Source organism: Rhizopus microsporus, assembly GCF_002708625.1.
Source record: "Rhizopus microsporus ATCC 52813 unplaced genomic scaffold scaffold_1, whole genome shotgun sequence".
Taxonomy (NCBI): Eukaryota; Fungi; Mucoromycota; class Mucoromycetes; order Mucorales; family Rhizopodaceae; genus Rhizopus; species Rhizopus microsporus.
In genome coordinates, this window is record NW_019671916.1 from 889,367 (window position 1) to 912,982 (window position 23,616).

The window sequence follows — 23,616 nt, forward strand, 5'->3', positions numbered from 1 at the left end:
GCATCGAGTTAAAACAGGTCAGAATGGCTTTGCTCGGATCACGCTGTTTATGGTAAAGCCACATCATCAAAAATAACACCATGGACAAAATAAGCTTCTTGATATGGACCTTAATTAACAAAAAGAAAAAAAAAGAGAGCATTCGCGTTTATTGTTGTCTTTTTTCGTGTTGCTTTTTTCTAAGGCGCAAACTGATATAAAGTACATTAGTGATGATTCTTTGTTTTGTTGTTAGAAAAAAAACTTACATAATTACTTGGTACAATGCCAATGCTACCATCACTTTTTCTAGCTTGCCACCAATTTCCTGTTCGATTTAGGATTTCTAATGTTTCTCCTTTAACAAATGAAAGTTCATTAGGATCTTCAGGATTTGCTTGATCTAATAAATGTAGTTTAGTTTCTCGTTGAGAAAAATATATAAAAAGAGTTTACAAGGATGAAGTGCAGTCGCAAATATGTTTACTGGAGCTTGTCCTGTCATAATCGGAGTGGGATGAGGATGAGGTGTACTGATATATTCTTCCTCTTGAACAGCGGCAAGTGCCAATTTACTTTCTTTGGCTGTATCAAAAGTCCTTGGAATATGGGTCGCATAGATGTATTGAAACACAGCCGAATCTGTTGTACTTCCAAATAAAATGATCCAAAAAAACTTTTGCCCTGTATTAATTCACATATATAGATTTCTCTTCGGTGCTCCTTACTTGCATCACAATCAAAAAGATAGATCCTACTCCTGCTACTTGAAATCCAGAATAATAGCGATTGAGCATGCTACCGACGGATTGCGTTAATAATGCGATACTAACGCTCAAAAACACCAAAAACTAAATACTCTCAAACAGATCAATAATTAAATATTTTAAATTAAAATAGTCTTACTGCAAGCTGATAATGGTGAAATACTTGTTTATAAATGCTGAATAGTATACCACTTAATAATAGTAACTCATAGACAACAATCCACCAAAATACACCAGCTCCTCCAATCATACAAGCTCCAATAAACATCAAAAGCCAACCAAGCTAATAAAATTATTATCAGCGCAAAAACAATCGTTATTGTTCTATATTACAATGGCTAAAATGGCTGAAACCATGACTATTGGATTCTTTGTAATATGGCTGACATTCAATCTCATCACTTTGCTTCAAGGGAAAAAAGAAGAAAAAGAAAAAGGGGCACTGAACAACGACAAAAAAATTATAAGATACAGAAATTGTCACGCAAAATTTATATTGTATTTATTTTTAGATTTTACCTCCCCTCTCTTTTTTTTTTTCTTTCATCTATGTACACTATGAGTCTTTCTTGTCTCCAGTAGCAGCAGCTGCACGTCGAGCCGCAGATTTTTGCAATACATTTTGAATGTTATCTCTAGCAGCAGCTCTGTCTTTATCCATGAGAACACTATCGGCCAAGAGACCATGAAAACCATAATAGATGGCCACAAATAATGCGATAAATAGAATGGCCATCGTTGTCTTGAATGTAAGCCACTTGAGCTGAATCACGTATACGGTAAGCCATTCTAGGGATTCGACACGTGTCGGAAAAATGTTTAAAAGAACAAAAATCAAAAAGGATTCAACCAAGTCAACGGCAGCATTAAGCATAGGTATCCAAACACCCGGACGAATTGCTTCGGGGGCCTTTTTATATGCATAGCTGCAAAGTACAGTAATTGGGATCGTGCGTGACAGGACAAAGATGACGTCGTAGAATAAATATGTCAAATAAGCTTGCCTGCCTTTAGGTCCATAGCTGTTGAGTGCATAAAATACGTCATTAGGAGAAGAGGGTGATTGGTATTCGAGAATATCTAACATAGCTTCTCCATTTTCATCATAACCTAAAGGATTGATTATCTGTGACAGATGTTATTACATAATCAAGGATCATGGCATACTCTAGACATACCACTGCATATTTATAGAGCTTGTCCAAGGTAATCTTGGCTACCACTGTGGAGAATATAAGAAATCGTGCGTTTAGTAGAGATCTGTATACAAGTTCTGTAAACTGTGGAAAAGGATCTAATCGAAACTTTATCATTTTAAAAAATAAAATAAAAGAGAAAAAGAGAAGAGAAACAGCTTGAAATTGTCTGACTCTAAATGCCCCGGCGTTGTTTCCCCCCGAGATCGATTAACTTTTAAGTCACTAACAATGTCTTTTTGGCAATGATATTTAAGAAAGAAATAGTTTACATTTGATTACGCGATACAAACAAGTATTAAAATTATTAAAGCTTTTCGATAACAGGATCTGCCATTTTGCGTCTACGCAGATAGCTAATAATAATAGCAAATCAGTATTTTTCTCCTTTAGACTTGTTTTTCTTTACCTTTTGGGCTGTGGTTGGCACAAAACTTGGATCATATTTTTTAAAGGGTTCCTTTTGTTGTATGGATTAGCACCCAAATCAGGATAAGTCAATTTGAAAATGTCTCTGCGTAACTATGGAGGTATGTTAGGTTTTGTACGGCTAAATATATATTTGATTACCTGTTCATGCGTAGTTACGCCTCGCATGATAAGTGAACAATGGTATATTGTCAATCCGCCCACCATCCAAAGAAGAAAGAAACAATAGATGGATAACACAAAACTGACAGGTGCTTGTGAAAAGACAAATCCAAATCCTCGGCCAGGGCTGTTGGATGCAATCGAAAGTAGATAATAAACGTCAAATGCGATGACATAAATGCATAATATGACACAAGTGACGATGAATGTGAAAAATGGTCTATAGTTTCGCTTGCCAACACAATTATTCAGCCAGATACAGTGATGATCTTCATACTCTATATACACACGCCTTTAGTCATATGGATACGTAGTGCCATTTATATTACCAACACAGTTATCGCACTGTCGACAATGACTTGCTCTAGGAGGTCGGTATATTTTACAAGTCTCGCAGTAACGTAATGACCATGATGTGTTTTTGATCCTAATCTGTTTTTGAGCAATATCAGACATGATAGATGCATGAGTACTCGAGGCATTTTCATCTATAATCTCTTGTTGGGGTATATCGAGATTTCTTGGTATAATCTATATTATATATATTAGCATACTTTACACATGTCTTTCTTTTTTATATTACCCCTGGATCTGTCCAAGATGTCTTGAGCATGGAAGCAAATGCAAGTATAAATAAATAAGCAAATACGATGGGTATCACTGGATGGACCTGGTTCCATAAGAATGGGCATCTATAATACAACATAAACATCGTAGCTTGCTATATGTGTAATGTCCTTACGTAAATACGCAAAATAAGGCAGCAGGCGTAATCAATAATATCAATGCTATTATAAATGCTCGATAATCTTTACTGGTCACCAGTCGTCCTCCACAGAGAAATCGAGTATTTCCGGGAAATATTTGATAATTTTTGACTGCTCTCTCCTTTAGAACCTTTTGATAAATAGGTTGCATATCATACTCTTCTACAGATTCTGGTAGCGGTGGCTGTTGTTGATTTATCATGGGTGCCGCACTTCCACAACTAGTGACAACAGAATGATAAGTAACACCGGAAGAGTGTGGAATAGGGTCGTCTTCTTCTGTGATTGTGTTGACTGTTGGATTATGATTGGGTGCTTTTTCAAAATCAAAATCTTCTAATGATTCAGGTTCTAACTCTGAATTAAAGAAACCTGGTTGAAATACAGTAAATGATGCCTGTTCCTGCGTTCTATTAAATAGTGAATGTCGTTTATGCACATCCATAGATTATTAATTGAAAGAAAAGAAAAATAAATAAATTGGAAATTTAAGCTGTATTTTAATAGGGAGAAAGAATCACACAGAGCTTGTTGAACACTGTATCCTTACACAGAGAGAAAGAGAGAGGGGAAAGTTACAGTCTTTTCCAAATAAAGAGAATGTTTAAAGCCCCTTGGGAAATATGATTGGCTAGCTGAGTACAAGCTTTGTTCAATAATCAATCAAATCAATTTGACAACATCAAGTATATTAATACATATAAAAAGAGACAGTTGATGTAGAGTATTTAATACCTTGATATAACCAATAGCAGCTACATTGAGATTACACACATCGAGATTTGTAGCTTTTTCTTTCAGAAATATGTTGCTGTGAGTCCATTCTTTTTTTAAGTAGGCTCTATCCGTGACAAAAAGGTAATTTGCCAGTAAATCATCCTTATCTTTCACATTTTCTTACCTTGTATATAAATGTGTGTGTGCTGAGATTGTTGCAACTGTGATTAAACTGCATCTCTTGGATACGAATATAATATGTATTTCATCTGTATGCTTTAGGAAACTCTAACGCGTTTGCTTCTATTCTTGTACGTCTTTAGCTTTATTCCTCCTTTCTTTCATTGAAAGCAAGTAACATCGAATCCTTTTGTAACAGAAAAAAAAAATACAACAAGATTCAAAAGCCTATATATAAACGTTAGACATTCTTTTATATTACAGAATACTCATTATCATATGTTTATATCGTATGTTCTACAGCAGGACTTCGATTCTGCCATAATCTATCCTGGAATAATCGCAATTCTGGAGTAACACTCTATGAGAAAAACTGAGACGTGGCTGTTTATTTAAGCGTACTTTGTCGAAATATGCATTTTATCCTGAAATAATCTCGATTCTGGAATGCTACAACTACCCACCAAGGATTATGATAGAATTGTCGTATTTCTACGCTTATATCGAAGAAGGTTACACCCTTTGACATAATATAATCAATGCATATTTCGTATATAAGCCAAAGTCATCCTTTTCATTCGATATTAACATAATATCTCATGTTAAGCCACAACATTGATTTATAGCATCTATAATCTATAGCAATTGGCAACAATAATATTAATATAATTCACTGGATGTACAGTTTTTCCTACAAGTAATGTCGCATAATTCGAAAATCTATAGCACAAAATATACAAAGTACGACATCCTGGAACGACATCACTTTCTGGAAATAGTGTAATTGGTTGACAACATTTATTCTTCGATTTAAGGGCCAATTCCTTTTTTTTTTTGCCATGAGTTTCTTCCTTGCTCTGTTAATAAAAGGATTACAAAGATATTCATTCTGTCTTGTTATATTTCTAATTTCCTAAGCTAAAACAACTATTTGTCCATAATATCACAAGAATCGAGGTCTGATTATATTGTTATTTTATATCTTTGCTTTAAGCAGTTTATTTATTGCATATGCTTTGCTGAATAAAGTGAGATACATGTGATCGTTAACTGAATAGGGCATTTCTATTAAGGAACATATCGTTAAATCAAAAGACTCATTGACTGTTCGTTTTGGCTTTATGTATGAAGTAGGTTTACTGGAAAACTTGAGTCTGAAGAACAGATGGATGATCTTACCATAACGCCTCCTAATACTATGGCTTATATTGATGCTCATGTAGCACTTACCTAATAGGAAACAACTAACCATAATGGTCGTGCTTTTCTTTTTCTTGATTTGATTGTTAGTTCCTTTATTTTCTTGATTTATCATTTATCTTTTGATTTTTTAATAGATTGTTTCCTCTAGTGCGCTTAATGTAGAAAAAAGCAAGAAAGACAAGGACAGAAGAGATCATGTACAGTGCACTCGAAAAAGTGTTTGCCATTTTTTAAAAGTCAGTTTTTTTTTTTAATGCTATTAACGGCCAAACAGTAAAGAAAGTGACCCTTTTGTAGCTTTGCTTCAGTTATAAGATAAGAGAAGTGACGAATAAAAGTCATCTACATTATAATATCGGAAAAAAAAAAGAGAGAGCCGAGAAGCAAGTTTTGGGTTTTTATTGAACTACTATTTACTGGGTCCACCACGAGCTTTTATAACATCTTTGATCCTCTTCGACATAAAGTCAATTAATTTGTTGATGCCTTCTGGAGTAAACTCCCTCCAAATAATCTTCAAAACTAATTCCATGGCTTGCTGGTTTTTAGCATGAGGGCATAAAGTGTTAACACTCTTCATCATGCTCCAAAGATTTTCAATCGGATTTAAATCCGGCGATTGTGCTGGACAGAACACCTTGTTTATGCCCTTTACCTCCCTCCATTCGGCAGCAGTTTTCACTCTGTGGGTGAGTGCACAATATTCCATGACTACAGGACTATCTAGACTTTTGTAGAAGTCTAGTAGTACTAGCTCATAGGCCTGGCTTATGAAGTTGGCATCTGTCCTTATTCCTTTCTTCATAAACACAAGTTTCGACTTCTTTCCACCAACTCTGGCGCCCCAAACAATGATTGAAGTTCTGCCACTTTTGAAAATTGGCAACAGGCATTATTTGCTGTTTTTTTCTGAAGCAGTACGCCAAACTCTAGGCTGTGACGACAGCTTACCGATTTCGAAGCTTGATTCGTCCGTCCAGATTATCTTTCGTCAGTCACCTACTGTCCAGTGGGCATGATTTTTGGCAAAGATATACCTTGCTTTCTGTTGATTTTCGTTCAAGGATGGCTTCTTGGCAGCCACACAAGAAGAATAGCCAAGTTTTTTGAATCCTTTGCGTATGATGTCCTAACAATCCCTGGTGCTTGTCGGCTGTCTAATTTCTTTAAGTGTAGCATGGCGGTTTGCTCGTACTACTCTTTCTAGTTCTCTTCTTTTTCTATCGCTGAAGATAGGAGGCCTTCCAGGCCTAGGCTTCGTCTCTACAGCTCCATTCTTTTCCATTGTTGAAACACATGACGTATGGTTCTTTCTGGAATGTTTTCCTTAATGGCAATTTATGTTGCCGAAATACCACCGCAACGTCTAATAGCAATTTTTTCTTTTTGAGACAAAGTTAAATAAGTCATTTTATGTGTTTATAAGAGAAAATATACGAAAGAAAGAGAAAAGTATCGTCTTTTCCATCCAGTATCTTCAAAAAAAAAAAAACGGCAAACACTTCTTCGAGGGCACTGCACAGACATCTTGCTGCATTGTAAATAGAAAAAGACTCAGTCGAATAGGGGTAAATAGTACATCTACGACCTGGTACTACTTTTACTTTATGTCAACTGTATGCTTTATTCATATGTATAAATTAACCAAAAAATGTGTATAGCCTATACAAAAGCAACAGTGGCGTAACCATAGTAACCAACGAATGCAACTTACAGTGAAATACATTCTGCTGTTTAATAACAAATAATAGCTTAGCTTTACTGTATCTTTTATAATATATAATAAAATTGTTTTTCATAAATGTCTATGAATCAGCTACAGCATAGACAGGACTTGATCATTTTTTCTTATGCCGCTCAAGCCTTTTTCTTGGCTGAATGCTAAAGTAAGATCCATAGATTTGAGCTGCTATGGCTATGACAAGGGAACACGTTTACAGAGTGACATTATCACTGATGCTTCAGTTGATGATCTACCTTTTGATATCTTTAGGTGCTATCAACATGCATGGATGGACTGATCTGTCCATGAGAACTCAGCCAAGTCTATCCATAGATAAGCACTCAAACATCATCCTGTAGGCTTATCGATTAACTGCATTTGTAAAAGGAGAAATAACAGCTATTTTTAGATCATTTAGAGTGAAGTGTGAGAAAGAACAAATGATAACATGTGACGATAGTAGAGACGTTTGACACTCCTTTAAGGTGGACCTTAAAAATGAAAGTAGATCAAAGTGAGCTAGCTTAGATCAAGCGTATTCCTCTTGTTCCTTTTTTCCAACTCATTTTGGTTTTGCCTTGTTTAATACTTTAAGAGAGTCTAAGACTCTTATCAATGATATTTTTATTTGTTTACGCTATTCATAACGGACAAAAAGTTTCAAGCCTATAGCAAAGAAATCAAAATAAAAAATATCTCAGCTTAGTTCCTGCAAGTCAGGCACGGCTTCTGTACTTTTCGTGGAACCTTGCATAAGGATACATATGCTTAGCATCCACACGATCTAGAAGCCAGTAAGACAACGCTCCTACTCTGAAACAGATAACATGTTTTTTTTATATATATCAATTAGCGTTTTTTTCCTTTTTCAGAATAACTCAAGAGTAAATAAACAACAAGTGAAAAGACTTGTCTTGGTTGATGCACTAAAAAGGAACAATAAAAAGGATATATAATATATCATTCTTCTGTTATATCAAAAAGAAAGGAGATAGTTGTTGATTTCGTTGTTATGTTAAAAATGATTGTCAAGAAGACAGGTGTTACTTTAGTAAATAGACTATTTAGGCTTATCTCTATTTTTTTCTCTATTTTTTTTTCTCATGTAAACAATGTACATCATGTTTTGTTGTGTTCTATAGTTAGTTCTCCTAATTTAATTCAGTCAATCAAATACAACGTGAGTATACCTTATTATCAATCCTTTTATTTCTTTTTTTCTTTTCTTCTTGTTTCTTTAACCTTTCCTCTTTTTTATTCGCTGTTTAGCTTTTATTCTCTGCTCCAACATTTACTTTTCGCTTCTTATCACTTACATCTTTGATTTTATTCTGCAAATGTCAAACAACAACTACAACAGATCTATTCACGATCCTAGCTTGAACCATCCACTCCTTTCTGTCAGACGCACAGCTTGGACAAAGACTGAACCTCGCCAGTATCAAGCAAGCAGTAGCCGTAGCTACATTGATAACCTGCTTCGTCTGTGGCCTTGTCGTCCTCAGGTTAGTGCCTCTGGTTTCCGTGAATCTCTCCGCGAGAGACGTGCTGTCCCCCGCCAAGAGCCTACGCGCCCTGAAAAGGATCATCCTCTTACCAACAGTTTCCACCCTCCATGGTTGACTTCCAAGCTGTCAAGCAGCAACGCTGAAGAAGACACTCCCAACCTTACTGTGGACGAGATCAAACGAACAGTGAAGAGATTGATGCGTGGTTTTCATTGCAAAGTACCATATGCGTACCACCACAGGCTTACGCATGCCTCTCTCAGTCGCCCCACGGAGCTTGTCCGTCAAATCCCTGTCCCCGCCATCAAGTATTTGAAGAAGGAAAGCTGGCCGGTTTATAATAAGTACATTGGCCCTCCACTTGATTGCACTGTGTTTAAGCGTCGCCTCCATATCGCAGCTGAGTCAGCTTATGTCGTACCAGTGAGTGAACGTCAACCAATCGCAAACACCTCCTCCCACCCACGCCAGGCTAGAGAGATCGTATCAGAAGCAAAGCGAAGATACCAACCACAGGTTATCAACCGCCACCAGCAACAAGAACAATCTGGCTGCCCAACGCCTGTTCTTGAGCCACACAGGCCTACTGCAAACACATTCAGTACATTGAGCCTCCCTACTAGACCAGTTCGTCCTGCTTTCTTCTCGTCTTTTGGAGATCTGAAACTCCCTGGTCGCTCAAAGGCCATCAAGCCATCTTCAAGTACTGCTGCTGCTCATTACCAACCTATCTCTTTCAACAACAGCATTCACCCATTGGCCACATCTGGTGTTTTTACAAAGCGAAAATTTGACGCTGTTGCCCCTTCTGCAATGAATGCCAACAAAGTAAATACATACCCATATGCTGTCTGCTTTCTTTTGTACTAATCTTGTTCTTGATTGATAGAAACTCAAAGCTGTTCATCAAGTATCCCAACTTATGACAACCTTTCAACTTGCCAAGAAGCCTAAAGCAGTTGCGTAAGTCTGTTACTTTTAATATGCCTGCTCTTATCAACTAACGCCTTCTCTTTTTAGCACTTCGTCTGAAGTTGGTCCTTACACTGCTGCTCCACAGGCGACTGTTATTGATGCCTTTGATGCCTCTGATACCACTGCTACCACTTCTACCGATGCAGACGGCGCCCAGGGTAATGCTTTCTCTGTGCTTTTTGTTCAGGAATCCCATCCTTTGGGTAAATTCAAAGAACTTGCTATGCGACGTAAGATCAAATCAATCGCTGAATACCACGTTGACAAACATTTCTTTTCATTTCAATTTAGACCCCGTGAAAGTTACTAAGGTGGCTGTCAAACAAAGAATGGTGCTGTCCTTCTTGAAAGGCAAAGAAGTCCTTGGTTTTTTCCCTCGTCGCCCACGTTTCTCTTCCCATGATGTACCATCCATACCCAAACTAGCTGCACAATTCCCATCAATTCCTTCTACAAGTAAGGGCAAGGGTAAAGAAGTGCCCCTTCACAGACTTTCAAGCTCTACTATGAACAAGCTTCCCGCAAGCAATCCAGCTTCTGAAGCCTCTGCTATTACCTCCGCTGTTTCCAACAGATCAACTGCCACTAATTCCAAGGCATCTATGCACGAGGTAGATGATGTGGCACCTGAAGAAAGTGAAATAATCAACCCATCCCCACCTCATATATTCCAGCAAGCATGCTCAAAGCATGATAACAAACCCTCATACTTCAAACCCAATGAAGCACACGATAATGAATCTCTCACCAGTTCTATGTCCAAAGGCATCCCTACTAATCCTACAGCAGCATCAACCAAGAGGGTGCTGTCTGTCACTGCTCCTAACGCAAATACGATGTAGTAGTTTAAAATATTTACGATAATGTAAGTATTCTTAAACCTGTCATTTTTATTCATACTGACATTCTCTAACTTAGGTATTACAACTTGGCGCACACATACAAGCAACGAGGCGGTAGTGAACAAGACGACCTGATTTTTGTCTTGAGCCATCTTCATGCTTTTTGTAACTATATCGTTAGTTACTACTACAAGAAGAAACAAAATACAGATGTGGCACCGTCTGAACTTGTTGCGGCCTGGAAGTCCTTGCTTCCTCTTGGTGATATGCTCCTGGCCAAGCTTAAAGCCCAGGAGCAGTATCTTTTGTATGGTATCTGCCTCCATCTGATGCCTATGGTGCGTTTCCGCGTCTTTAACAAGATGCAGGGTGAAGTCTAGGTGTTCTGGTCAAATACTTGCAAGCTCCTTCAGTAAGCGACGACTTGCTGGAGGAGTACGAGCAAGCTATGGCCATGAACACCTCCTCGGAAAAATACTTCAACTACCGAGTAATGGCCAGCAAGTTGCCATCGACTTTCAAGCAGGTGTGCGTCGATGACAACTTGCTATCTGGTGTCACTATTGGTGGAGAGGCTGGCGTACAAGTAGCACCTATGTTTCCATTTCATTTAAGCGCCAGCCTCCTACGTGGTGCAATTTGCACCAAATGTATCCTTAGTGAGTTCGTGTCGTCGATGAAGCTAGACTTCACATTAATCGACGACACGGATGGCTATATGTAAATAGTCTTTTTTTTTTAAATAAATCTTGTAAATAATAAGTCTTCTTTTTTTCTAAAGATAAAAAGTACTTGGAGTATTCATTTATTTCATGTACGCATATGCTCATGTCACATTTAAAGAAAGAATTGATCATATATATACATGTTTATAATTACACTTGTGAAAATTGAAAGGGTCTTGGTTTTTTCATCCTTTGTGAGTTGTCCTCATGAGAACCCATAAAAACATCCTCCGCTTCATCAAAGATTTTTCTCTTTCGTGTATCTTTTTCATCTTTTTCTTTTAGAAAAGACTGTTTTCTAATGATGGCACATTGGATCTATAAAGGCTATAGCTGTTAATAAACTGCACTAATAAATATAATATGTATATATGTCTTGGTTGACTTGCTAATGATTTCATTAATATGGAGACAAAATACGTGTGTGTCAAACTTATTTTAGCTTGCTACCTCCTGATGTACGTTCTTTGTCCTTTTGGAGCTAGAAGTACTGTGGTATATAATGACTACATATGCTTTAAAATGCTTTACTCCTTTAGTTTCTGGACCATCACTATTTCATAGATAAGCACTCTCTGCTGGAAGATCTCCTTTGACTTTTGCAATGTCTACTTCCTTTTTGAGTTCATTCAAGCACCGCATGAAAATAAAATCTTTTTTTTTCTTTTAGATCAAGATCGCCTCATGACATCAGTTGATATTGAAGAATGTGTACAAAGCAAGCGACTTCACCACTCAAATGAGTATCACTCAGTCTCAGATGAAGAAAGGCTTGATATGCAGTGTGACCTATTAAAATGGTATCAACTTGAAAAAAGAACAAACATGCCTTGGAGAAAGCCGACAAACAAAGACTGGGATACAGAAGTATGCTTTTATATTTACGTATTTGACCTATACCTAAACATTCATATATATTTATAGACATTGGCTCAGAGAGCTTATGAGGGTATGTCATTTATTTATTTATATATATAAATATATGCGTATACATGTGTATTAATCCAACTAAGCATAGTTTGGGTGAGTGAGATCATGCTTCAACAGGTACCAATAATATTATAATACTTACACAGTTAGATACACGTACTTAACCACTAGGAATGAATATAAATAGACACAAGTGGCTACAGTCATAGATTATTACAACAAATGGATGGAGGCGTTTCCAACCATAAGAGATTTGGCTAGTGCAGATATCGAACAAGTAAACACGCTGTGGGCAGGACTTGGTTATTATTCACGAGCTAAGCGATTATGGGAGGGTGCAAAGAAGATTGTCGAAAAGTTTAATGGTATCCTACCAAATAATGCACGAGAACTACAGCAAGAAGTTCCAGGTGTGGGAAGATATACGGCTGGCGCAATCGCATCTATTGTCTACGGAGAGGCGACGCCTGTCGTGGATGGAAATGTCATTCGAGTCTTGGCTAGATGGCGAGCTATTCATGCAGATCCTAAAAAGGCAAAGACGGTTGAGTTATTTTGGCAAGTATATGGTGCTACATTGTTTATCTTGATCATTTAATCCTTTGTTTCTAGGGAAATAGCTGGAAGCATTGTTCCTGACTCAAATCCTGGTGATTTCAATCAAGCTATGATGGAACTGGGAGCTCGTGTTTGTGTTCCTCAAAATCCAAACTGTGATCAGTGTCCTATTAAGAAACATTGTCGAGCATTAAATCAATTACAAGCATACAAGAATCTAGCAAAGCATGGATTTTTCAATGAAAAGAAGAGAAAGCATGTATCCATCAGCCACGGTAATAGATGTATTTCTATATTATTTCAATGTATATATTTACCACAACTCGTCTTATAGAGTGCACAGTATGTGATGAAATACAATCTGATCTTACCGAAGATGATGCTTATGCAGTGACAAGGTAATTTATAAAAACAATAAAAAAGAGAACCGTTCTAAGACATAACAAACAAATGATAGATACCCTTTAAAGGTAGAAAAGAAGCCACCGAGAGATGAAGGTAAGTCTATATCTTGATCTTTTGCATTTGATCTAAACTATATCACATAGAATGTGCAGTGAGTATTGTAGAACGTATCACTTCAAAAGAGCCTCTTTATCTCATATCCAAGAGGCCAGAGACAGGTATATATGTATACATATAAATGCTTGATGAATACTCATATATATTCATAGGCTTGCTGGCGGGCCTTTGGGAGTTTCCAAGTCTTGAACTATCGTCTCTGAATACAGATTATTTAGACAGAAGTAGACAAACAACAGATTTTTTAAAGAAAAGATACGGCATTGAGCTTAATGATCCTAAAAGGCATGATTTGGGCAACGTTATTCACTTGTTTTCTCATATCAGAAAGGTCTATCACGTAGAGTGGATACAGTACAAGTCAGATGAGGCTTTCATGGACACCGAGAGCGTTAAATGGGTAACTCTGGCTGAACTTGATAATGCCGCTATACCAACTGCTTTGAAGAAGGCTTTAAGACTTTTTGAGAAATCCAAGGTAAAGAAACAAAACAGAATTGAATTACAATTTACTTATACTTAAAAAGGCAACTACATCATCGACTAAATTGCAAAAGAGCAAGACTATAAAGAAGACAACTGTAAAGAAAACAGTACAATCTGCAGCTATAAGTTCTTTTTTTACAGTGAAAAAGAAATAGTGTATAAAAAAATCACACATCATCATAGTCTTCGTCCCTTAATATATCTGCTCTTTCGTCTTCACTTGAAGATGAATCATCCTTTGATTCCTTTATGTCGCTTCTTGTTGTTATTGTTGTTGTTGTCTTGTTCGCTTCGCTTGTACCTAGAAAGTCATCCAGATCCTCTTTATTTTCATCTACCAGTTGCAATTGCTCTAACGATGTTTGAACAGACGTCATGTTTCTACGATCTAATAGAGTTATAAAAAGAGCTCTATATGATTAATTTGAAGCTTTACTGTATAATGAAGATATTTCAGTTTCCCTTCTACGCTTATAGTCCTCTAGTTCAGCGTTAAATGTTGCTTCATATAACTCGAGTTTTTTCTTCTTTTGAATGCTCTCATATTCTTCATACTCCTTTTTTAATTTGTTCTCTTTTTCTACTAGTAGAGTCCTATACGTATATTTTATCCACATGAATACAATGATAAATAACGCTTTTAGTTTCCCTTACCGCCTTGCTGCTATCTCATTCATCAATTCCTTTTCTTCATTTTCTTTCCATTGTTCAAACTCTTTTATTTGATGCTCTCTATTAGCTTGATCTATCTGCTGTTCTAGTGCTGCCAAGGTGTTTATTAGATTCACTATATTATATAAGTATGCACCATTTCTCATTTAGAAATTTTTCTTCTTTTTACGTGCAGTGTTTTGTATCTGTCCAATGCTTGTCTGTATTTCACGCAAGTCGGCTTCAGAGTGTTCCAACTGTTGACAAGCTGTATAATGAAGTTGACCTGTGTGCTGCAATCGTTTCAATAATTCATTGGCTGCCTACAATGAGTTTATAAGTGATTGTGCTTGAAAGAGATAAAAAGGGACTAAAAAGTATATACTTTTTGTTTTCTATAGTTAATCATATTGTTTTGATGAATCGTCTCCCAACCTTCTTCCAATTTCTGCATAGTTTGACGTGTTGCTTCAAGTTCTGTTATAGATGTTCTACCTGTTTGCTGTGAATCGATGCCATCACTTTTTAAATGTTAATAATTTCAAAAGGATTGCTTTCTCTTGTTTTATATTACTTTGGTTCTGGACGATTATGAATTAATGAATTGATATTTGAAATTTCACTTTTAATGGCCTCCAGTCGATTAAGTCCAGTTCCTTCGATGCTATAACTCGTCATTATCCAGCATCACATATATTATATAAAACAATACCCTATAGAGCTCGTGATTGAACTGATATTGAGTGATGCGTTTGGGAATATATTCTTGAACTGTTGAAACATTAAAAAAGATATGGACTTTTCATCTAAAACTGAGGATATTTTGAGCACCTTTTGGCTGAGTTTGACTATAAGTTTATGCTCTTTTAGAAGCAAGTTTGGGATGGTTAATACGAATCATTACAATAGTTTACAACTGTAAATATTCTTCGATAACATTAAATCACATTTATTCTATGTAATACTATTTACATCAAAAGCAGGGAAGACGCAAAAAGGTTTTGTAAGAAGTAACAAAAGAAGGTTCATTTTTTATATCTCAGCTTTTTCTCATGTCTTCATCTTTTTCTTCTTTATTTTTTCTAATCAATGTTGATAAATTTTAAAAGAGGACAACCCTCACTTGATATACTTCCCACCGAACTCTTTCTCAAGTCAACCCAGCAACTATTTAGTGAGCCTAATGCAGCTGAAGACGTATTACAGGTATAACAATTAAATTAATAAAAACAATGTGTTGACTTTTTTTATCTTGTCAGTATGGACCAGAATTGGGTCATCCAGAATTCCTTGACAATTTAGCCAAGTTTTTGACCAAGGAATACCAAATGCCTGTATCAAGGTTTGATTCCCCTCTTTTTGCTTCATTAATTCTCTATTTTACTATTAAACTCAACTTTTAGTAAGCAATTATGTGTCACACCCGGCGCGTCTCTATCGCTTCAACATATTCTCTCTATACTTACACGTCCAGATGCTCAGACCAAATACGTCTATTTGCAGGATCCAACTTATTTTTTGGTTTTTGATATTTTTTTAGATTTAGGATACCGCCGTGATCAATTTGTCAGCGTTCCTGAAGAAGGCGAGGATGGTATGGATATAAATGTGTTGGAAGATCATCTTCGTCATCATTGTAGTATGCAGAATGGTGGAAGGGAAAGAGATGCGATGATATTTGATTCTGTACTCTATTGTGTGCCCAGTCATGCCAATCCAACTGGGTCTATTTTATCAAGCGAGAAAAGAAAACGATTGGTTGATCTTGGCAGAAAGTACAATATGTTGATCGTATGTGACGATGTTTATGACGCATTAACCTATGAAGGGCCTGTGCCTAAACGCCTTGTTGCATATGACCTAGAGGAACCTAAAGAAAAACATGTGGTTATCAGCAATGGATCATTTTCAAAACTACTCTCACCAGGGGCAAGGGTTGGATGGATTGAGGCGGATAGTGCCATCATTAAGCAACTGGGTGATAGGTAAAGGATTTGAAGAACAAGACAGATACTTATTATCTCTTTTAGTGGCTCATTCAAATCTGGAGGCTCACCTGCTTATCTGTGTAAGTTTAAAGAAAAATGCAAGGGAACACACACTAACATCTATGTAGCAAGTCAAATTATAAACACAATGATGAAGCAGGATGTATTACATCATCATGTTGCGTACATACGAGAGGTGCTCAGTGACCGACTTCACAGTGGACTTTGGCATCCCATACAGAAGCATCTAGTTCCACTTGGTTGTCGTGTTACCATTAAACCCAAAGGAGGATATTTTGTCTGGCTTACTCTTCCTTTCAGTGCTGATAAACTCATAGACATCATACAAACTCACAAGATAGAACTACAAGTAGGCGCCGGCACGCTCTTTAATGTAGAAAAGAACGTAGACTGTGATGTTCGTCTATGCTTTGCTCATTATGACACAAGCACCCTGCAAGAAGGTGTCGATCGTTTAAAAAAGGCAATTTTAATAGGTCTTACATAAAGTTCATATTGTACCACTTTCTCACATAAGATCTGTTCATTTATCTTGACATAACAAAAAAAGGCTTTATTGAAAAAAGATAGAATACATTCTTTTTTTTATACACATAATTGAAAGTACATTTACATAAATTAAGTTACATTACTTGTATGCTTGGAGAAGATGGACGCATAGAGTTCATAAAGAGGGAATCAATCCAATTCGTAGCAGGCGATTGCTCACCTGTCGAAGAAGAAGAAGCCAACATGACGGCCTTATCTGGAGTATAAAGAGGAATTGGTAAAAGATCAGACGCTTGAATTTTTTGTTTTGGTGCTTTCTTTGGTCGCCTCTGATTTGATTTGGTTCTTTCGATTGCGTGTTTAGTTTGAGGAGGTATACCCGAAGTTGTCATTGTCTTTCCTTCGAGTTGTTGTTCAAGTTTTGTTGCGTATGCCTTGATTTTTATATTTTCTTCACGTAGATGTTCAAGTTCGATCTTTAATTGTTCCATAAACATAACCTTTTCTTCGAGCTCTTTGACATATTTCTGCTTTCTTTCCCGAAAAGCTTTTTGTGCAGCTCGATTTTGCTCAGCGCGCCTGGTATATGCCTTTGGTGGAGGGCCAGGGCGCTTTCTATAATAATAATCATTTGAAGCTTGGAAGTCGCATAGTAGATGTTCAATAGAGGGTACCAAAGAGGCATTGGAGTTCATAGGTTGGTTATCTTTTTTTTTAATAAAAAGTGATTAGTGACAGATATAAGATGTAAATAATATATATATGTACCAGAATAAATATATTCAGTATTTGAAAATGATGTACACTTGTTGTGATAAGATACTATAGTTATTGCTATTAGCTTTATTAAAAAAAGATAATGATTGTGTGTACCATCAAATAATGTATCCAAGCAACTTGAACCAGAAGAATATGATTGAGGAGAGAGGATATGCATCTGATTCTTGCCTTAAAAAATAATATAAAAAAAAAAAGGGAAAAAAAAAAGGGATTTCATTCTTATATAATATCAAAAGGGTTCAGTCCTATCTTTATCCTCAGGGTTTCCCCATTCAAATTTATTTGTGTGTGGGTAGAGTGATACATGATCTGGTGATGTTGGACTATATAAAGAAGTTGAAGCACATGGATTACAGCCTTTTTTTCACTTTTTATAATGCAATCAGGTTTATTCGTGTAAGCGCATAGTTTTATTGATTAACCAAAAATGAATCGTTTATCAATTTTGGGGGACCTTATTGCCTTGAGAGCGCGGAGACAGTATGGTGATGTGTGTGTATCTGGTGACCCTCTGAGCTACTGTACTCCTGATGACTCTTACCGAACCCTGTTTGGTACGATGTGTAAGAAATAATGAAAAAGGGTCTTTAGATAAGGGGAGCATTTTTAATAATAAACAAATATTGAATTATATATTGTGTTTAATTACTAAAGAATCAGGCACTATTACACAAATCGGACCTTACAGCATAATGTCAATCACTTCATCGCTATCTTCAAGCGAGCTCTCGGGGCATCGTTCTGGAACATTCAATGGATTTTTTGGCTCATGCACAATAGTATGGTTCACTAGCTTTTTATCCCCAAGTAGTTCATCAAACACAATGACGTTGGGTTCACCGTCATCACTGCTATTGGCTTCACTAGATGAGGCAAGCATATTCTCGAGTAATCTTCGCCTATGTAATGCTCTTTTTCGCTTGCTTATATTTTTGACTTGATTATTACCCTCCCTTGACCTTGACGACCCTGTCTCGGGTTTTGATGATAACGATGATGTTGGTGTGGTACGTGTATGACGATGACGATGACGATGACTGGTTGCTTTATTATCGTTGTGTGATGTGTCCTTGGCTATTTGATTTTGATGAATGCATGTGTCTACATAAGATAGAATATGTTCAAGTTGATTCACCGCCAATTGACTTAAATCGATTTCCACTTCATCATCTTCTCCTTCTTCACGCTCTATGATCGCTAAAATACCAGGTAACTGAGTAGAATCCAGATGATGTGTGACCTTGTACATAATTATATTTTCCAATTGCTGTCTATCCAACGGTTGTTCTTCAGAATGCTCCGAAGATGATTCAGATATTGAGGAATCACTGTAGGATGATAATGATGATATTGAGCTTCTTCTTTGTGGTATTTCTGTCATATTTACAAGGAATAAAGAAAAAGAAAAAAAAAGACAGGTATAGCTGCGCGCATGGCGTTTTGAAAAAATATTAACTGATTTCAAAGTATGCTGCGGTCAATGATGATTTATTTCATTCGAGTACTTTTTTATGCAATTTCTTTGGCTTGTATTTCATAAACAAGTCTTCTGAGGGAAAAAGTAACTTGTGGCGTAGCTAAGGACTGTATCTTATTCATAGTATCATATTTGTTAAAGTCTATTATGAGTTTATGGCGTCTACCCCTTTATATTGTCTGTTTCATGTATTTAATTGATTACATGTAATAAAAGGGGAGTGGTTTATGGCAATTGAGTATAATAGGAAGAAGGGGGGAAACATAAGGGGAGGGAGTATTGGCTCATGAAGCTAGCAAATAATTACTCTTCCTCTTGCTACTTCGAACACTTGAACCTTTTCTAATTGAGAAACTAAAAGAATAGAAAATGTACTCCTGAAAGATGAATATTTACTGCAGCAAAAAAAAAAAAAAAGGTTTAATATTGCATGCAGGAGGCTTTTATGTGGACAAAGGAGAATATACCGTTTAGCTATATAGAGTAATTCAGCATACGTTGGATGACACTTTACCAAGCTTTATAGATAAAAGTGATCGGTAACAGAGCTCAAAATGGGATCGCCATGCACGCAATTTCTTTCTATAGACAAGCATTTGACAGACAAAAATAGAACACAAGGAGTACGCCATAGCGATCTCCCTCTTTATCTCTCCTCTTTGGCCTAGATATATAAATCGTACTCTTCTTTTTTTCTAACCACCAGTAATCAACAACTAGTTTACTATTAAAAATGCGTTACAATATTCTTTCACTTGGTTTGATCGCAGCAACTCTTATCGCCTCTATTTCTGCTCGTGCTTTACCCGTTGGAAGCTTACCAGATACAACCTCAAGTATTGACAGTGCTGTTGCTGCCGATGAAGATGTCGTTACTACTGCTTTAGGTCGCCACCCTTTATATACGAGTAATAAGAAGCGTGCTACTGTCTCTTTTCAACGCCGAGAAGAAGAAGGAGAAGAAGAAGAAGAGGAAGAAGAGGAAGAAGAGGAAGAAGAGGAAGAAGAGGAAGAAGAGGAAGAAGATGATGATGATGAAGAAAGCGGAGGCGGTGAAGAAGGTGCGGCCGATCAACCCTCTTTGGCTCGTCGTCACTGGCAAAAGGACAAGGAGACATCAAATGATGATGCTGGCGCTGCAAACGATGGAGACACTGAAGACGAAGACGCTGTCACTGAAGAGCTCGAGCCTGTCACTGAAGAATTAGATACTGCTACTGAAGATATTGACACTATTTACCCTGATGATACCGATGCTGCTGAAGATGAGGTAGCTTACGGCGGTGAAGATGACGAAGACGACGATGAAGATTCAGATGATGACTCTGACTCTGATGACGACTCTGACTCTGATGATGACTCTGACTCTGATGAGGACGAAGATGAGGAAGATTCTAAGCTTGCTCGTCGTCAAAACACAGAGGAAGCTGCTGTTAACCAACCTGTTGATACTTCTGCCGTTGATACGACTGAACAACCTGCTGATCCTGCGAACGGTGAAGGCGAAGGGGAGGAAGAAGAAGAAGAAGAAGAAGAGGAAGAAGAAGAAGAAGAGGAAGAAGAGGAAGAGGAAGAAGAAGAGGAAGAGGAAGAGGATGATGAGTAAACCACGTCATCAGCCCTATCATTTCATTACTTGTACGTTGCCCTTTTGCCATTTCAATAATAAACTTTTGCAAAGAAAGCTTTTAGTTGTTTTTATAACGAAAAATACAATGGAAGTCATTTTTTTTTTATTCAAGGTATAATTATTTGTTACAAAGTACATTCATAAATATCTGGTTTTCAACTTCTACGAGATCTGCAGCTACATGATTCGAAGAGCAGTCTACACTTTCTAATTTCTCTTCCCATGTTCTTGTCTCTCCCAATATCTTTGTGTCCCAGATGATGGCGCGAAGTTCCTCCTGAAATTTCTTACGCACTTCTATATCAAACACATCTAGCTTTGGCCCGCTCACTTGGCGTTGACGACTATCACGATCGATACGGCAGCAATAATACTGAGGAGTGCGATAGATGATCATAGTCTTGTTTAAGTCATAGTGATCCTTGATCTGTTGAATCAACACATCAACATCCTTAAGATAAGACTCAAGATTAGAAAATGCACTATCCCAATTACCAAGAGAGAACACCGCAACGTCTGATATTTCTCCGTTGTCGCGCACTGCTGTTTCCCAGGAAGGTTCGTTGAAATATGTGAGCCCGTCCCACTTGTAAGAACTAATCTTGAACTTGTCCCCAGGATTTGCTCTTCTAATCTTTTCATTATCCCATTCTGTCTTTCCTACTGCTCTCGCTTGAGCAGGCGAATTGTTTATCTCAAGGTAGAAACGTCTGGCTCCTCCACTAAACCAATCCAAATTCCAGTAGGGCTCAAAGAAATCTTCACAGTAACAGCTACGGGTTTGTTCGGGTACGATGAACCTATATTCTTGGGGTGAACTGTATCCCTTGGGTTCCTCTTGACGCTTGTGTAGGATCGTTGGTAACTTTTCTTCAGGGACAATGGGACCAGTGACGTGTTTATGCCAATCCCTACACCATTGGCCGTGGCTGACGAATTTCTTGATCGCCCGACGCATATTGGAATCGCCATAAAGGTCTAGACCATGTGGATACTTTTGCGATACACACCGATTGAATTGTTCATAAGACAAATGACGGTATCGACAGCTGTAAGGCGCCCAGTATTTACCGTGTCGAGTGAGGGCTAAGACTTGGTTTGTAGAGTGTTCTGTATGATTTGGCCAAGGTAACCAACGTCCAGGATGGTCGGAACCACTGCAGAGGGGAAGCTTGAGATGTTCTTTTAGTAGCTTTTCAGCCAGTGCTTCTTTCTTCTTTAGTTGAGTTTTGCCTGTAGTGATCTTGCTAAATGGAAGCACGGGCATTTGGAGTGGTTCATATGTTGTCACTGGTCCATAGTCAAAGTTGTAGCGTCCCTCCACAAACTCTAACAAGCTTGAGAGTTCATATTCTGCGTCGTCCGCTGGTATAATAAAGTCTGCCTCGTACATGTGCAATCTTTCTCTTTCATGCAACAATTCATTCCGTAACTTGGACCACTCTGGTAATTCACTGTTGACCTGTCTAATCTCTCTTGATTTCATTCGTAACTGCTTATGTCCTAGCCAGGGGCTCATAGTCAATGATGTAATTTCATCTGTCTGAGTGTTTCTGAGAGTGGTCATCATCGTATCCCACCAAGGGTAGCTAATTTGTTCATGATTTGTTGGATAAGGTCGGTAGAACAGATTATAAGGATCGTGGGTACCTTGACCCTTAAATGGTACAAGGGCTCGAATGCAGACACGATATCCCTTCTTCAGCTTTGGCTGTTTTTCGAAAGGCAGGAAAACAAAAGACTGGGAGAGGTTCAATCCAGCATCGTCTTCAAAGTAAACATTTGTATCAGCAATATCGAGATGATCTTTTACAATACGACGTAGTATTGGATAAGGTGGTAGCTGATTTTTACAAGCATAGGTATCTGGTTGAATTCTACTTGGTGTCTTTATCCATAGGCCTTGTTTTTTCTTTTGGATTTTGTTGATAGTATATTCTTGAATAACATCTTTTGATCCAGCAAAAAGTTGAACTATTTGATCTTCAATAGGGTATCTGTCTAAATCGATATAAACCAAGTCATCCTGACCTGGAACTGTAAAGTTGATATTTCTGACCGGAGGATAAGTTTTGTCATAAGGAAGGGTCTCTTCTTGAGTTGTCTTGAAAAAGAAAAACAATAAAAATAAAAGACTCGTAAATAAGAGAGCAATTATTTGACATTGTCTTTTTGATATTCGTCTTGAAAGAGGCTGTTCAAGCAGTGTATAAGCTGTCATGGACGAATATACACAAAGAAAAAAAAGAAAAAGGGGCTAGTAAGTGATCAACTTTAAATAGAGCTTAAAAATTGACTGAGATTAAAAATGGACAACTAATTTCTTCAACTAAATCTTTAGCTTTTTCTTGAAATAAAAAGAGAGAACAGACAGTGACTTTCATGCTTTATATACTCGTATTTTGTACGATAAAGCTTCTATATATACGATATTCAGTTTACTAGCGAGCGAAATCAACCAATAGTTGTGACATCAGAATTTAGCAAGTGCGACTTTTACTCTTAGCAGCGGCGTCATCCATTCTCCAAATGCTTTATGATCTCAAGAATAAGGATATGATTAAGACAAGCATTGAGATCATCATTACAATTACAAAGAAAACTCCAAAGTTGCAATGTATTGAGTGAACCAGGCATTTTGGGTGATACAAGACATTGTATTTTTGTAACACTTGATATCCACATTTAAGAGTGCCTGAAAGGATCTCTTTCTCTTTCTGCTCGATGTATTATGAATAATATTACTTATTTTATGATCTACTACTAACAATACTACTGGTATTAATTGTTTAACGTGGCAATTGACTTCAATTACAACAAACATAAATACCACATACATATATGGATATATCACCATCATTTGGACACTGGCACTTGCTTTTTGCGGAAGAGCTTCCCACAATGCATTGGT

General features: G+C 37.2%; 11 protein-coding genes across 11 annotated transcripts; 4 read left to right on the forward strand and 7 right to left on the reverse strand.

Moving 5' to 3' along the window:
* Positions 1-179: 179 nt before the first annotated feature.
* Positions 180-1,145, reverse strand: RHIMIDRAFT_232674 (uncharacterized protein; the record flags this gene model as incomplete). Its single annotated transcript, XM_023607792.1, has 6 exons — positions 180-191; positions 249-382; positions 436-655; positions 708-830; positions 886-1,029; positions 1,080-1,145. 6 exons carry the CDS (start codon positions 1,143-1,145, stop codon positions 180-182), a joined length of 699 nt encoding a protein of 232 aa, XP_023470948.1.
* Positions 1,146-1,189: 44 nt separating this feature from the next.
* RHIMIDRAFT_5140 (uncharacterized protein) lies at positions 1,190-2,323 on the reverse strand. The gene is made up of 2 exons (XM_023615348.1): positions 1,925-2,323; positions 1,190-1,872 (listed from the first exon to the last, which is right to left on the reverse strand). The coding sequence occupies exons 1-2, from the start codon at positions 2,057-2,059 to the stop codon at positions 1,303-1,305; spliced, it is 705 nt and encodes a 234-aa protein (XP_023470949.1). The 5' UTR covers positions 2,060-2,323; the 3' UTR covers positions 1,190-1,302.
* On the reverse strand, positions 2,250-3,745 carry RHIMIDRAFT_232676 (zf-DHHC-domain-containing protein; the record flags this gene model as incomplete). The annotated part of the gene is made up of 6 exons (XM_023607793.1): positions 2,250-2,298; positions 2,352-2,464; positions 2,513-2,811; positions 2,863-3,064; positions 3,117-3,225; positions 3,276-3,745. 6 exons carry the CDS (start codon positions 3,743-3,745, stop codon positions 2,250-2,252), a joined length of 1,242 nt encoding a protein of 413 aa, XP_023470950.1.
* Positions 3,746-8,441: 4,696 nt separating this feature from the next.
* On the forward strand, positions 8,442-11,172 carry RHIMIDRAFT_288181 (uncharacterized protein; the record flags this gene model as incomplete). The annotated part of the gene is made up of 6 exons (XM_023613543.1): positions 8,442-9,459; positions 9,521-9,594; positions 9,652-9,836; positions 9,898-10,444; positions 10,525-10,817; positions 10,853-11,172. Exons 1-6 carry the CDS (start codon positions 8,461-8,463, stop codon positions 11,170-11,172), a joined length of 2,418 nt encoding a protein of 805 aa, XP_023470951.1. The 5' UTR covers positions 8,442-8,460.
* A 685-nt stretch (positions 11,173-11,857) lies between these two features.
* On the forward strand, positions 11,858-13,706 carry RHIMIDRAFT_232679 (DNA glycosylase; the record flags this gene model as incomplete). Its single annotated transcript, XM_023607794.1, has 9 exons — positions 11,858-12,040; positions 12,098-12,122; positions 12,192-12,220; positions 12,291-12,652; positions 12,716-12,936; positions 12,996-13,059; positions 13,119-13,159; positions 13,210-13,284; positions 13,336-13,706. The coding sequence occupies 9 exons, from the start codon at positions 11,858-11,860 to the stop codon at positions 13,704-13,706; spliced, it is 1,371 nt and encodes a 456-aa protein (XP_023470952.1).
* A 130-nt stretch (positions 13,707-13,836) lies between these two features.
* On the reverse strand, positions 13,837-14,774 carry RHIMIDRAFT_243344 (uncharacterized protein; the record flags this gene model as incomplete). Its single annotated transcript, XM_023609929.1, has 5 exons — positions 13,837-14,057; positions 14,106-14,263; positions 14,324-14,432; positions 14,511-14,643; positions 14,706-14,774. The coding sequence occupies 5 exons, from the start codon at positions 14,772-14,774 to the stop codon at positions 13,837-13,839; spliced, it is 690 nt and encodes a 229-aa protein (XP_023470953.1).
* A 537-nt stretch (positions 14,775-15,311) lies between these two features.
* RHIMIDRAFT_5174 (putative transcriptional regulator, GntR family) lies at positions 15,312-16,868 on the forward strand. Its single transcript, XM_023615353.1, has 5 exons — positions 15,312-15,526; positions 15,580-15,662; positions 15,724-16,305; positions 16,351-16,388; positions 16,437-16,868. The coding sequence occupies exons 1-5, from the start codon at positions 15,410-15,412 to the stop codon at positions 16,814-16,816; spliced, it is 1,200 nt and encodes a 399-aa protein (XP_023470954.1). The 5' UTR covers positions 15,312-15,409; the 3' UTR covers positions 16,817-16,868.
* A 1-nt stretch (position 16,869) lies between these two features.
* Positions 16,870-17,765, reverse strand: RHIMIDRAFT_5177 (uncharacterized protein). The gene is made up of 3 exons (XM_023615354.1): positions 17,692-17,765; positions 17,587-17,640; positions 16,870-17,524 (listed from the first exon to the last, which is right to left on the reverse strand). Exons 1-3 carry the CDS (start codon positions 17,753-17,755, stop codon positions 16,953-16,955), a joined length of 690 nt encoding a protein of 229 aa, XP_023470955.1. The 5' UTR covers positions 17,756-17,765; the 3' UTR covers positions 16,870-16,952.
* A 515-nt stretch (positions 17,766-18,280) lies between these two features.
* RHIMIDRAFT_296546 (uncharacterized protein) lies at positions 18,281-18,979 on the reverse strand (the record flags this gene model as incomplete). Its single annotated transcript, XM_023614255.1, has 1 exon — positions 18,281-18,979. The coding sequence occupies one exon, from the start codon at positions 18,977-18,979 to the stop codon at positions 18,281-18,283; it is 699 nt and encodes a 232-aa protein (XP_023470956.1).
* Positions 18,980-19,808: 829 nt separating this feature from the next.
* Positions 19,809-20,681, forward strand: RHIMIDRAFT_232684 (uncharacterized protein; the record flags this gene model as incomplete). Its single annotated transcript, XM_023607795.1, has 1 exon — positions 19,809-20,681. One exon carries the CDS (start codon positions 19,809-19,811, stop codon positions 20,679-20,681), a length of 873 nt encoding a protein of 290 aa, XP_023470957.1.
* A 109-nt stretch (positions 20,682-20,790) lies between these two features.
* Positions 20,791-22,926, reverse strand: RHIMIDRAFT_253495 (uncharacterized protein; the record flags this gene model as incomplete). The annotated part of the gene is made up of 1 exon (XM_023611020.1): positions 20,791-22,926. One exon carries the CDS (start codon positions 22,924-22,926, stop codon positions 20,824-20,826), a length of 2,103 nt encoding a protein of 700 aa, XP_023470958.1. The 3' UTR covers positions 20,791-20,823.
* Positions 22,927-23,616: the final 690 nt, after the last annotated feature.